This window comes from Narcine bancroftii, chromosome 12 (assembly GCF_036971445.1).
Source record: "Narcine bancroftii isolate sNarBan1 chromosome 12, sNarBan1.hap1, whole genome shotgun sequence".
Taxonomy (NCBI): Eukaryota; Metazoa; Chordata; class Chondrichthyes; order Torpediniformes; family Narcinidae; genus Narcine; species Narcine bancroftii.
In genome coordinates, this window is record NC_091480.1 from 3,885,749 (window position 1) to 3,900,866 (window position 15,118).

At 41.8% G+C, this 15,118-nt stretch overlaps 1 protein-coding gene across 4 annotated transcripts in view; it reads left to right on the forward strand.

The window, feature by feature from the left end:
• tedc1 (tubulin epsilon and delta complex 1) overlaps positions 1 to 15,118 on the forward strand; it is a 47,389-nt gene that overhangs the window by 14,343 nt on the left and 17,928 nt on the right. For 2 of the 4 annotated variants that reach the window (XM_069905335.1, XM_069905336.1), the window contains exons 4-8: positions 1,087 to 1,254; positions 4,152 to 4,250; positions 5,231 to 5,317; positions 6,899 to 7,096; positions 11,888 to 11,989. In XM_069905335.1, the coding sequence (XP_069761436.1) occupies positions 1,087 to 1,254; positions 4,152 to 4,250; positions 5,231 to 5,317; positions 6,899 to 7,096; positions 11,888 to 11,989 (654 nt within the window). Of the gene's footprint in view, positions 1 to 1,086; positions 1,255 to 4,151; positions 4,251 to 5,230; positions 5,318 to 6,898; positions 7,097 to 8,938; positions 10,068 to 11,887; positions 11,990 to 15,118 lie in introns of those variants that run through there. The other 2 variants (XM_069905338.1, XM_069905337.1) reach the window with 2 other exon arrangements.

Here is a 15,118-nt window from a genome sequence, read left to right on the forward strand (position 1 = left end):
GGCAGGGGTGCCCACGGTCTCCAGGTTTCTTTGTTTTGGCAATTAAAAGTTTAGCAGAGGTTATAAGGAAGAATCTGGACGTAAAGGGATTCAAAGTTGACCAGGAAGACCATAAAATTAATCTGTTTGCAGATCATGTGCTGTTGTATTTATTAGTCACTGGTTAGTCTTTGGCCAAACTACAGACTATATTGGAGAAATATGGAAGAGTTTCTGGTTACAAAATTAATTTTGAAAAAAGTGAAGTTATGCCATTAACAAATTTTGATCATGAAAGATACCATATAACCATTTACGGAGCGGAAACAGGCCATGTTGGCCTTTCGAGTCCGCACCGGTTCACTGATTTTGTGCGCCCTCTTCAGGCATTGGTCCCGGTAGATCTTCATTCAATAACGAAGGGCGGATTCAATGCAGGTGGAATCAGATAATAGCAAAACTATGAGCAAACAGATTGGCTGGCTGTCTGTGTACCAAAAATAGTAAAACCAAAAAGAAGTTAGTTTAAATGGAAATTGGAAGGAATTAAATATTTAGGAATAATGTTAGATAATAACTTACAAAATGTATACAGCCTTAATTATCTCCCTTTGCTTGGAAAGATAGAAGATGAACTACAAAGAGGGAAAAACTTGTCTACTACTTTAGTTGGGAAGATTAATTGTGTGAAAAGTGATGCCAAGACTGCAATAGCTCTTCCAGTAGTTGTCTATACCTTTGCTTCTAGGATCTCCATGGAGAAACTGACTTGGGTATATAAATGGGGGGGTGTGGATTAAAACTGCCAGATTTTTAAAAAAAAATTATCCAGCAGCCCAGGTGAGGTTCCTGTCATCCTTTTTTTGAAGAGGACAGCTCTCCCTCATGGATTCATAGAGGCAAATGGGATTATATACAGTGAGAGAGAGAGAGCAGTGAAGGATTTTATTTACAAATGGAATGTTAAATTAATTTTTAAAACCTGGATTTTTAATACATATGATTAAAATTTGGCATGAGATTAATGAATGTATTGAGGAGGAAAAGTAGGGGTATCACCAAAAGCACCACTGCCAGAGAGGCTTTGATGATGACTCTTGCTTTCAGTGCAGACAGACCACTGCTGTAAGGACCATGGAGAGATCAGACAGTCAAGATGGCAGGCACTCAGAGGGGATGGACATACGGTACCTACAGTGGTTACATGGAAAACTGCGATTTCGCTGGAAAAGTCTTTACAGCGCTCAGCAGGAACAGTGTGCTACACTCCACAAGGTACTCAGGACTCCAGCTTCGACAATGGATTATGTAGCAAAGTTGATTTTGGGTATTCTTACCACAGAGTGTACGATAACAATAATCTCTCAACAATTCTGTGTTGCTCCAAAAATTTCATTCCTCTCTTTTGCACTGAAATCTGTGCTTAGAAATCTGATGACATTGGTTGTTCCAATGACTAACCACCATTGGGCACTCCAAGGACAAGTAGATCTCTGTAGCCATCTACCATACAAGGGTGCCATTAAACTGTCCCTTATGTACCTTTCATCCTTCTTCCCTACCTGCTACACTGGGATGTCCTCATCTCTACCTAATCTCACCATACCCAATCTCTCCTCATATTCCCCAGCCCTCTCATCGTCATGAACCTCAAGCTAGCAAATTTTCCTCATGCTGCTGATGTTTGGAATTGGGTTGGAAGTTGCCCTTGCACCTATGGTCCTCCCTCTCTCTTTTTCTCCCCCCTGCCTCAGTCCCAGTCAGTTCAATAGCACATTTTATGGTGCCCTGGGTCTTGGCCTCAGCCACTTGTGAAATGCTTGTAACATTTATTGGCACCCACTGCCATAGTCATTATGACACAGTAGAGTTCCAAGGTACTGATCACCTTCTTCCTTCTTCCCCCCCCCCCCCACCCCCACACACAAAGACCAAGCTTATGTCAATGTAGTGCTCCAGGAGATAAGGTGGAGTCTGCAGTTTGTGACTAAGTGATAATTTATTGAGTTTGATTAATAGCGTGAGGGTTATCAGTGTAAGATGAACCTTGATGTGTGTCCTGAGTAATGTTCACACTGTGATTACATGTACAGTGGTATTGTGCTGTTCCTGGTGGACAGGCTTCCATTGATATTCACAGGGTCTGTGTTGAAGCAATGGATGATTCTATTTCTCTGAGATACCTGTGCATGAAATGTTTTGGCACAGAAAATAGTGGTTTGACCATTCAGGTCTGGATCATTGTTTCTCTCCATGTGAGAGAATGTGTAAAGTCATTGTCCCTGAAAGGGGCTTTAATTCAGCAGGGGAAAAAAGGGGTATTAACTCCCTTTCTGCATCAGAACTTCATTTCAATTGCAGCTCAAGCCCATTACAGATCAAGGAAGGATGTGTCTTTTTTTTAAAAACTTTATTTAAGATTTTATAACATGAATAAAATAGAAAGTTACAGTAAAAAGATTAAACATAAGATAATAAAAATTTCAGTACTACATCGGCAGACTAAATAAACTAAACCCCCCCCCCAAATTATACACAACATTAATGACCTAGCTTAAAGTTAGTCTAACCCCCCCCCAAAATAAAGAGTGAAAGAGTGAAGAGTTAATAAAATGAACAATAATTATACTAAAAAAAACCCTTACACAAAAAAAGATAAAACATAACAAATAAAGATACTAACATCAAAAAAAAATTATCAATACTAAAATATCAAACCTAAAAACATATTTAAATCAAACTTAAATGCATATAATTAGCAAACGGAGTCCACTTCAACCTATAAAAAGACACCCTATCCTGAATTGAAAAAGATATCCTTTCCATAGTCAAACAGAACTTCATCTCCAAATACCACCTATCTAAAGTTAATATATTTCTATCTTTCCAAGTAAGAGCTATACATTTCTTGGCCACAGCTAAAGCTAAATAGATAAAAGAAATCTGATAATCTTGTAGGCCCAAATCAATTAATGATTGCATATTCCCTAATAAAAATATACCAGGATCTAATACAAGACAAATATTATATAAACTATTAAATATAGATTGAATACCCTTCCAAAACTGTTGCAATCGATCACAAAGCCAAACAGTATGCAAAAAAGTATTAGCCGTCTGGTCACAACGAAAACAGCAATCCAACTTACTAAGACCAAACTTTTTTAGTTTCTCCGGTGTTAAATATAACTGATGTATAAAATTGTAATTAATCATCGCTAATCTAGCATTAACCAATTTCCTAATACTATTGTGACAAATTTCCATCCAGGCTTCTTCAGCTATTATAAAACCTAAATCTTTTTCCCATTTCAACTTATCCTTATCCCAATCTTTTTTTACTATCAATTTCTTGTAAAATACCATACAAATCAGATATATATCCCTTTTGTGGTATTGAAAGTACATATTCCTCAAAATTAGAATCAGGCAATAAAATCATATGTCGACCACATATCTGTTTTACAAAAGATCTTAATTGATAATACACAAATACAGAGTTTCCACTAATACCGAATTTCCTTTGTAATTCATCAAAAGAACAAAAACATCCCTCAGAAAAACAATCGGATAAATTTTTTATTCCCTTCCTTTCCCACTGTTTCAAAGTGATATTGGAGACTGTAAAAGGAACAAGTTGATTGTTATATAATGGCAATCGTCCAGACCATTTATTTTTGAGCCCCAATTTATTAAGTTTACTTGTCCATAAATTTAATAAATGTTTCAATATTGGGACATCATAAGTTCGTAATAAATTTTTATTCCATCGAAACAAAAACTCGTGAGAAAATTTTTCTGAAATAACCGCCATTTCTATCTTTGCCCAACTGGGCGGGTCATCCATATTCATTAATGCACTAAGAAATTTAAATTGAGCTGCTTCATAATAATGTTGAAAATTCGGTAATCTTAAACCTCCAAATTGAAAATCCCACATCAGCTTTCTCATCGCTACCCTCGGAAATTTTCCCTTCCATAAAAAGTCTCTAATTGCTTTATATAGGTCCTTAAAAAAACTTTTATTTAAAAAAATAAGGAATTGATTGAAACAAATATTGTATTCGAGGAAAAATATTCATTTTTATAGTATTAATCCTCCCTAATAGGCCCAAAGGCAAATCCTTCCAGGAAGGATGTGTCTTATTCTAATCTGTGATATTGCCTTTCAGATACACTTGTACACAAGAGGATGCCGCAGTGGCCAAAGTTTTGATCACTTGTCTGCAACAGAAACCCATCTCATCCAAGATCCTGTGCGATGCACTGAGGTGAACTAGCTGTCCAAGTTGGTAACTCACTCTTCCTGGAAGTTCCACTAGTTACTGTTTACAAAGCTGTTTACTGCCATTTCTTTAAACCCCTCCATCATCCTGTGAGCCAGGGACCACTCCAGTATAGGGTGCTGACACCTAGAACTTTGTTTCAATCCATTGCCACTGAACTGCTGGAGGTCTCTGCTCATCTCTTGTATCACTGCTTCTGTCAGGATTTGAAATTCCTGTGATCTGTGGAGCAGTGCAATGCCACTGAGTGACAGCTCCTGAGGGTGAGAGCTCTCAGCAAGGTTCATGCCATCCTTCAATGTGGTCCCAGTGGGAGAATTGTAGTATGTGCTGATCTGGTCCTTGGCTGGTGTATTACAGGGATCCTTTGGCTTGGGTTGGTGGATCGTGAGAATCTTTCTGTTTTCTAGGCCACGGTCTATTTGAAGCAATTTCCAATGATTTGGCTGGCTTCTTGACTGAAATCAATGAACGACACAAACTTTGTGACTGAAACACTGATTGCTTTTAATTGGATTGTATTAACACGGCACGGTTAGTACAATGCTATCATGTCAGCAATGTGGGTTCAAATTGGCGCTGTTTGTAAGGAATTTGTATGTTTTCCCCATGTCTGTGTGTGTTTCCTCCCATCTTTCAAAATGTACCGAGGTTGTAGGTCAAACGTGTTGTGGCTATTGGTGAGTTCTTCCAGCATTATCTTTTATGGAGTTGTAGGTCAGTTGGGTGGCACAGCTGAAAAGGTCTGCTGCCAAGCTGTATGTCTAAATTTAATGCAGGATTATTGCAGTGGAACAATTTCTCTTGATCTTTCAGATCTACCAGTGGTGGACTTTGTGTGTATGATGTTATGATTTTCTCTCTGTGGTTGAATAGATTCAGTACTGGTATTTAAGCTGTCCCTCCGCCTGCTTTGGGACATCAGAATGATCTCGGCCGTTAATAATGTTAATGCCTTCCTGTAGCTTCTACAATTGCTGGAGTATGAAAACTTGCAATTGGAGGTGTACCTGGAGTGGAAGCAACTGGAGCCCCTGTTTTGGCAGTGGATGGTAAGGGAGTGATCCTGTGTCTGAGCACTGTAGCACGAGTTCTGGCCCTAGATCCTGATGGGTGACATGCTGCCAATGTTGCTCTCACTATCAAAATAAGGGGTTTTCACTGTTGACTTAAATAGGATAAAGAACAGTACAGCACAAGGACCACAGAATTTAACTCCATCTCTTATGGCTGCAGATGATACATATCCCTCCATTTCCTGCATCTCACAGCCGCTTCACCACTATTTTCATATGTTTCCTTCCTGTGGTGATCTGTAATTACACCACTAGGTCACTAGGGGTCATCCCGGTGACCTTGTCTATCGAGCAGTCCAGAGCTACTGTCTAGCCTTCCAGGTTTGTCTTGCAGAGAGACAAGACCTCTTAATGTACATATGAATTTATTAAAGCTGTCTTATCCTCGCACTGCTGGTGTGGTTATTGTCAGTACAATTACTACCCTTGGAAGCACAATCCAGATGCTAACCCCTCTCTGTCAGTTCCTGATGAACTTTTCCAGCAGATATAGTCCTGACTCAACCCTCAACATATTGTGAGTGAGTTGTGAGATTGTCCAAAGCGATTTAAATAGCTCCTTGGAGAAGCAACTGCATTTCACCACCTGTTTGGAGCTGGAAAGCAGCCATATTTCTGCACGAGCAGAGTACCCTCCTTCGCTGCCTCCATCTCCAACTTTTAGTTCAAGGCCCATTGCCTATCCAGCTGGGGGAAGGGAAAATCATTTGCATTGTGATGTGAGGAACAAGTTTGGCAGGTCCAAGAGTCTAAAGCCTGAACACAAGTTGATTGTAACAAAAGACCTCTATTTGCCTGTGAGGAGAAGTCGCACATGTGCACACACATACACACTCGCTCTCTCTTTCACTCTCACAGACCGGACACATGCAACACTAGACCCAACTAACAACCAGTAATCGCTCCACACCATAATCTAGAAAATAAATAACAGTGGTACCCACCACCCCTCAATCTGGTGCAGCTACAGCACCCCGATTAGTTAGGAAAGACAAAGAATTTATGATTAATTTGTATGTGTGGACCACAATAAACCTCCCAACCTGTTACTGGCATGCGCCTTGTAATTGACTCTCCAGCGTCATCTATAGCTCGTGACCTGGAGTGGAGTTTTACACCCCCAGCCGGCCAGTGGGAGCCAGTTCTGGTATGCCCAAACTACAGCAAGTGATTAAAGGAGGCAGTGATGAGGTGTGCATTTTTTCAAAGGGGTAAATGTCAAGGTGTGTGCTTACTGAGTGGCCTTGACCTTGATTGACAGATGTGGCTTTGACCTGGTTGCCACCAGAGGGGTCACATGACCCTCCATCGCATGGGCACTATTTGCCTCATTCCAGAAATTCCCAGTAATTTTCTTTCCACAGAGTGAGCCAAAGCAAGAGATAGCTATAAATACCATATATCTCAGCAACTATTTTATTAACCACCACTGCAGTAATATTACTGGGTGCTGTTATTTCAAGGTCCGGATATATTGGCTTTTCAGTAACTTGAAAACATGATGTAATATTGGAGGCACATGGTAATGTTAATTCTCCAAACAATCTTCTTTGTCAGGAAAGTGTCCTGGCTGCTAAACTGCAGGATTCCCAGGACCTATTGAATGTAAAGAATACAACAGCCATGGAATGCTCATTGGATCAGTCAGGGGACCACGTTGACCTGGTTACCTTCAGAGAAATGGATGATCTCTCTTGTGAGCTCCTCAAACTGCAGATGAAGCTGCAAGACTGGCAAAAGACCAAGAGTGAAAAGGTAAACCTGTAATCACATTGATCTTTAGAATAAAGCACCTGATAGAGCTTAGAGAGACATCTGTAGTTGGGTGTATTTTCCTCACACCTTCGTAACTCAGAATAGTCGGAATAACAGGAAGCTGGATAAATTTTGTATTTCCAGCATGAGGAATGCATATTTGTTTGTTAATTATTACCTATTCATTATTGTCCTGGAAGATGGAGATGAACTTCAAAAGGCCCACTGTGCTATAAGCCTGGAGTAGCAATATGATTGAGAAATATATGTACCCGTCAGTTTGAGGCCAAGTTGCTTCCTGCAACTAGCACAGAGCTTAGCCCCAGATCCTCTTTCATTGCATTGGTTTTGTATTGCATTGACACTGCTTAAGAGAGGGAGCATGTTGTGGTTGGACCTTAACCAGAGAAAATCAAACAAATTTCACCAAATGTAAAGTGCTGGTAGTTGGGAGTGATGTGATCAACCTGGTCAATGCAGGCTTTGTCAGGACTCTTCTGCAAAAGGAAACCTCCCATCCCATCCAAAACAAAACTTTATTTTCTCCCCTAGTACTAATTGAGGACATGCCTGATGCCACATTGATGGAGAATGTAGCACCAACATGTCCTGGAAGATGAAATTTTAATGCAGTCTCTGTTCCCAGGTGGTGAAAAAGATCATGACCACTGTTTTGGAGAACATGCAATAATGCAACACAAGAAGAGGCCCTTTGGCCCACCCTGCCTGTGCCAACTATGATGCCAAATTAAACTTGATTTCTGTCTTGAATTCTCTCAGCAACTGGGGCTTTACTAACATCTTGAATGGAGAATTTGAAGTGTTCACTGCCCTTGAGGTGAAGAAATGTCTTCTCATCTCCATCCTAAATGGCAAACTTCTTACTTAGAAACTATAACTTCTGCTTCTGGACAGTAGATGCAGAAGATACATCATCCTTGCATCCACTGCGTCAACTCACTGTACAATCTTGTATTTCAAAAAGATCACCTGTCATTCTCATCAAGTTTAGAGGACAGGCCCAGTTTCTGTAATCTATCGCTTCTTCTTATCCTAAGGATCATGCATTAGGACAAGACATAAGAAATAGGATTGGGCTAGGCCATTTAGCCCTTCAACCCTTTCATCACTGGATCCCAATCTAAAACATTCACTGTCCATGGATGCTTCCTGACCCTCTTGCTCCATGTTTGTTCAAGATTCCAGCATTTGCAGTTCTTGTGATTCAAGATCATTAATTTTCATTCCACAATACCTTCACTACAGGAATCTTTTGCAATTGTTTTCTGTTTTGTGTAGGAAGATCACACCTGTACAAAATATCCAAGTGTCCTTTCACCAGAAGCCTAAAAGATGGTCAGTCTGCACAATCTGCTGATGTCCACAACGCAACAAATTAGAACAAGGAAAGGGAGTTGAAATGGGTAGAAGCCAAAGTGCAATGAACAGTGAATTTATGGTCAGCCCCTGAATTAACCACGGAATTCATCCCTGTTGAAGGTTTAAGACTCATTCGATATAATCTAGGCTGACATATCTCCATAGCTAGAAAGAACACTGAACTGGGAGAGCAGAAAAAAAGCATTGATGGTTGACTTTAGTGTCAGAGGAGAAGACTTGGAAAGTTACACTGTTGAAAAGCCAGCACTGAGAGAATGCAGGACTTTTGAAGGAGTAGGAATGCTCCACGATCAATGAACAATACGGAGAGTGTGGTACTGTAGGAGAGGAGGACTGAAATTGTTATACCATCAAAAATATGGTCTTTTACTTGCATTGAGGGCACTTGAGTCCTCATGACTATTTCAGGATGTAGCTTATTAGTTCTCTGTCTTTTTGTAGACTGAAGACCTGAAGCAAGAGATTCAGGTGAGTTTTCCAACACACTGTGACAAGGAAAAGAAGCTGAGAGATTTTCAAGCCAGAATTAGCCACCGCAGGGGACAACATGGGCACGTCAGGTTGGCACTGAGAGCCAATTCCTCTGCCATCAAAACCACGTTTTCTTCTGCAAAAGAAGATAATGGGTGTCTCACAGCACGAGAGGTGATCTCACAGCTAAAAAACCAAGAGGCTGCATTAAAGAGGGAACTACGAGAAATGCAGCAACTTTGCAAAGAATCTCTTGGAGAGTTTATGGAAGGACTGGATGGTGTGATATGCATTCCTCCCATGCAAAAAGGAAGTACTGGCAATTAATAGGCTGGTTTACAGGAACACAGTGACTTTTGGGAAAAATTTGCCCATCAGGGCCCTTTTGATTCTTGTACTCAACCATAATGAGATTGAAGATTAGTGTGGAGAGAGCTGATGCTTCTGAAAAGTTACGGAGAGGACGGAGCAGTGTGTGACATTACTTCCAGCAAACTACCTTCCACGTGGCTCCCACAGGCTGACAGTTCAGTCAGTCTCTCAATTCTAGGGATACTTGGTGCCTACGAGACCTGGAAGAGGGTGTGTGTCGAGAGGAAAAATTTAACTGTGGGTAAAACAGGTCAGAACCAACCAGTCCTGGTCTGAGTTTAACCCTTTCTTCACACTAGTCTGGTTGATGGAAAAGATATTTTCCTGTTATCTTCTGAGAGAAAGATTCTCATTGGATTTGCCATTACTTTTCTCATAGGAACTGAAGCAGTGCACTCATCTTCTCCAACCTGTTCTGGCATTCCTTTACTTTGGACCTGATCTGTCTGCTAACTCCCATTTATCTGGCTTTCTTCCTTAACTGTCTTTAGTACCCGAACATGAAAGTCAAATCAGCCTTGTACAATTTTTTGCTTTGAACCCACATCCCATTAGCTTGTTTATGCAGTGAACTTCAGATTTCTGCTCACCTCGTGTATCACTTTGTGTACTTATTTCTCTTGCTGGATTCGATAACTATTGTTGTGAACACAATGCTCAATCATTACCAACCATCAGATAAAATTTGGTCATTGTGATCTTAATAAATAAAATGGATGAGATATGATGCACTGTTCAAAAGAAACGATCCTCGATCCAAATTTGCGTTTCCCTAGAATCAGATAAACAGCCTGTGTGGATATTTCTGAGCAGAAATGATCAGGGACCCTCTGCACTTTGATGTGCTATGAATCATGGGGAGATTAAGAGGAAGGAAGGAGACTGTTGTACAGTCTCTTCAGTTTGGGCTTGCTTGCTGCTACCTCAGCCCATCACCATTTATTCCAGTAAAAATTTAAAGAGAGACCATGGAGAAGTTTCTGACAATCAGGAGCCTGGAGATCGACCCCCAGCACCTGAATGCCCAGGCACGCTTTGAGGTTTTCTCCGACACACTCAAAATACACAATTTCCACAACACAAAGCTATGCGATCTTCCACAGACCGCAAAAAGCAGGGGTTAAAAACGGGAACAAAGGGATATAAAGAAACACGAAAGTCTGTGGACACTGGTTAAACATTCTTTTTTTTTTCTTTGGCTTGGCTTCGCGGACGAAGATTTATGGAGGGGGTAAAAAGTCCACGTCAGCTGCAGGCTCGTTTGTGGCTGACAAGTCCGATGCGGGACAGGCAGACACGATTGCAGCGGTTGCAAGGGAAAATTGGTTGGTTGGGATTGGGTGTTGGGTTTTTCCTCCTTTGCCTTTTGTCAGTGAGGTGGGCTCTGCGGTCTTCTTCAAAGGAGGTTGCTGCCCGCCAAACTGTGAGGCGCCAAGATGCACGGTTTGAGGCGTTATCAGCCCACTGGCGGTGGTCAATGTGGCAGGCACCAAGAGATTTCTTTAGGCAGTCCTTGTACCTTTTCTTTGGTGCACCTCTGTCACGGTGGCCAGTGGAGAGCTCGCCATATAACACGATCTTGGGAAGGCGATGGTCCTCCATTCTGGAGACGTGACCCATCCAGCGCAGCTGGATCTTCAGCAGCGTGGACTCGATGCTGTCGACCTCTGCCATCTCGAGTACTTCGACGTTAGGGGTGTGAGCGCTCCAATGGATGTTGAGGATGGAGCGGAGACAACGCTGGTGGAAGCGTTCTAGGAGCCGTAGGTGGTGCCGGTAGAGGACCCATGATTCGGAGCCGAACAGGAGTGTGGGTATGACAACGGCTCTGTATACGCTTATCTTTGTGAGGTTTTTCAGTTGGTTGTTTTTCCAGACTCTTTTGTGTAGTCTTCCAAAGGCGCTATTTGCCTTGGCGAGTCTTTTGTCTATCTCATTGTCGATCCTTGCATCTGATGAAATGGTGCAGCCGAGATAGGTAAACTGGTTGACCGTTTTGAGTTTTGTGTGCCCGATGGAGATGTGGGGGGGCTGGTAGTCATGGTGGGGAGCTGGCTGATGGAGGACCTCAGTTTTCTTCAGGCTGACTTCCAGGCCAAACATTTTGGCAGTTTCCGCAAAACATTAAACATAGAACCTACATTTTGGGCTTGAACTCTTTGTCATGGTATGGACAAAATATATGTAAGTGCCCGAATAACAGGGTGGGTGGGGGAGAAGAGTTTGAGAGCAGTAAGGAATACAGATGGGGAGAAGTGAGATAATCCCACAGAACTCCCTTTGGAGATCAAAGGAGAATTTAAAGCTCGAAGAGATTTCACAGGGTTTTGTCCTTGACAGAAGTAAAACACGAAAGTCTGTAGACGCCAGGGTTAAAGGAAATGTTGGAGGATAAAAACAGAAAGAAAATGGGAGCGTTATTTTTGCGCGGAATAGGGAAGAAAAACACTGAATGATTGACAACAGCTGAACAATAACCAAATGTGTCTGATTAGTGCTGGAGAGGCAACGCCTTACTCGCCTGTTTTCCCCTTTCTGATTTGCAAGTCTCCAGATCAGTGGAGACGGCGGAAGTGCACCACTGACGTCACTGGAAAGTGCTCTATACCGGTCAGGGACGTTTCCGGCGCTGCGCCATCTGAAGAGACGGTGAGTAGGGGACAGGTCCGGGAGGTGAAACGGTGGGAAAGTTTCCCGGTTCCACCGCCTCTTGTTTCCTTCGGCCCCGACCGTCCACCTGACGGGGGACCGGGTTGGCTTCGTGCCCTCGACCGCCCGGAGGAGCGGGGTTTGCTTCCTCGCACCTGCTCGATGGCTCCGCTGGCAACGTGGGGTGGGCCCCGGCCCCCCCGCTGAAAGGTTGGGGTAGGCCCCGGCCCCCCCGCTGAAAGGTTGGGGTAGGCCCCGGCCCGATCAGCAATCACAGCGCATTCGGGGTTCGCTCTCAGCTGCGGCCATACTCCAGAAGGGACTCGGTCAAAGCTCCCATCTGTCTTTAGGGCACTTCCCTGCGACGTATGGACGTGCTTTGGTGCTCAGATCAGATATTATTTATCGTCATGTAATATCACACGAAATTGCCTTTAGTCTGCTAGAGTGTCACTGAGTGTCTGTGGATTCGCCTGCAGCCAAACAGACTCCATCCAGTTCAAACATTGGCCACCGGAGCCCAGATCAATATCTGATGCAATGAGGAAGCTTTCGGCACCCAGGGCCCTTTGGGAGCGCTCAGTGCTCTCTCGAATCCCGGTTCCTAGTTTCCAGAAGCCGCCAAAGTCTGCAATTGCCGAACACAGGCGCCATGATCACAGGATTTTAAATAAAACACCATCAGCTCCTTTAATAGGTTGAAGCTTGTATGGAGCTGTAGGACTGGGTGGTTGGACCCCACGGGGAGCGCCCTCTCCCTGGGTCTGTTTCGCGGTGCGGTAGCACCACCACTTTTTTGTTGGCCGATGCCAGCCACAGGATTCCTGCTGCGATACATGTAAATACACAAAAATGGTGGAGAAGCTCAGCAGGTCCTGCAAAATTCAGAGGAGGTTCAGGCCAAAACATTGGTTATATGTCTTTGCTTCCTCTGGACACTGGAACCTGCTGAGTTTCTCCAGCACCTTTGTTTATTACAAATACTTCCTTGTTTCACTGCTGTGATTCACACCGTTCAAGTTTATTATCATCTGTATCAGTGAATAAAGGCTGTTTTGCAAGCAGACCAGTTGACATTTCATACAGAGCAACAAGTAAGACAAGAGCAACTGCAGCGTCACAGAGAGAGATCTTTTGGAATGGAGCAAAGGTTAAAGAAATTGATTGAATCTAGTGGAGGAGGGATCTGACACTTGTGAATCTTCCTGACATTCATTTGTTGAAGAAAGTTGGTAACTAAATATCAGAGGCTCATCTTGATGAAAGGTTTCTGTCTGAAATGTTGACAATTCTTTAACTCCCACTGCTGCTGCTCAGCTCATTGAGTTGCTCCAGCAGAATATTTGTTTTTCCAGATTCCAGCAAATCCCCTCACCAGTTAGGTTTTGCTAGATTAGGAGAGATAGTTACACTAGAGCAGAATGGACACATTCATTAACAGTCTTGTGTCCTTGCAGGAGCCAGGCTGATTCAACTGTTTTCGGGATATTTTGATGGATGAGGTGAGTGAAGTTGATGATAATCACTGCTATCCCTGGCCACTCTCTTTGCCTCTCTAGCAGCAAGAGGCCAGTATTGTCCCTGCCTGGTGCAGAGTAGTGAGACATTCCATATTATTCTCTTGGTCTTAATACAGATCATTGACAGTACACACTTGGAGCACACTGCCAACGTGCTGTGATTTTTTTTTAACCCTTTGACACCTTGTCCCGATTTTCAGCATCTACAGACAAGTGCATATACTGCATGTCCCCATTTTCCAGGACTGGTTTTATACCTAACCACCCAGCTGGTTCGTTCTGATTTTTAACCTTTCATACTGTAGTTTACCCATGGACCCAGTCTGGAGTATAAATTATGAAAGGTTAAAAATGGCCAGAGTTTAAAGGGCTAAATCTCTATCTCCAAGTCATCTGAACATCGCAATACAAGGTGACAGACATTTCCAGTTCTATATTGTGCTTCACCAGAGTGAAAGTATTTTTTAAAAATTTTTTATTTTTCACACCATAAATCACATTAACCATGATACACACTTTTTCCTTTTCACACATTTTCTCCCCCCCCCTCCCTCCTCCCATCCCACCCTCCCTACCTCCCCCCTCCCGTCCATTTAAAGTACAAAATCTAGGATACATTAAACCAGTCAAACAATGTTGTCATTCAATAAAAATACACAAGAAATTCCACTGAGTCCATTCTTTTCATTTCCTTCTCCTTCCGTTAACTTAGGTAGTGATTGTCCCCGGTAGGTTTTCGCTATTGTGTTTCATGTAAGGCTCCCATATTTGTTCAAAATTTCAATATTATTTCTTAAACTATATGTTATTTTTTCTAATGGAATACAAGATGGCAAATGCAAGCAATAAGATACCTAGGTGTACAAATAAATAAAAATCTCGGCCAACTATATAAACTCAATTATTATCCACTAATGAAAAAATTACAGGACGATTTAGAGCATTGGAAAGATTTACCACTATGTGATTACAGATACAATGATAATCAAAAGATTTATAACAAATATGTATATTAAACTGCAAGAAAAGGAGAATGAGGAAACAAATGGTAAAACTAAACAAAAATGGGAACAAGATTTAAATATAAAGATAAAAAAGGAAACATGGGAGAAATTATGTTCTGGAACGATGAGAAATACAATAAATACGAGGTTACGTATGATACAATATAACTGGATACACAGGCTATACATTACACCTCAAAAGTTAAATAAATGGGACCCAACAGTATCTGATAGATGTTTTCGATGTAAAAAAGAAATGGAAACAACAATTCATGCAATCTGGACATGTGAGAAAGTAGAAAATTTTTGGGAAGATCTAAACCAAATAAATAAAATTACAGAAAACAATATACCAAAGAATCCAGAGATCTTCCTCCTAAGTAACATAAAAAACAAAGAATTTGGAATTGATTTGGAGGATGCACAAAAAAGATTTGTTAAGATAGCTCTAGCCATAGCAAAAAAATGTATTATGTCAACCTGGAAATCGGAAGATAATTTGAAAATACAACAATGGTATACAGAGTGAAAGTATTTGATAACAAGCCACAGACAGGAATAAGCTGGACAGATGGGCCAAGACTTCATCATGGAGGCTAGTTTTA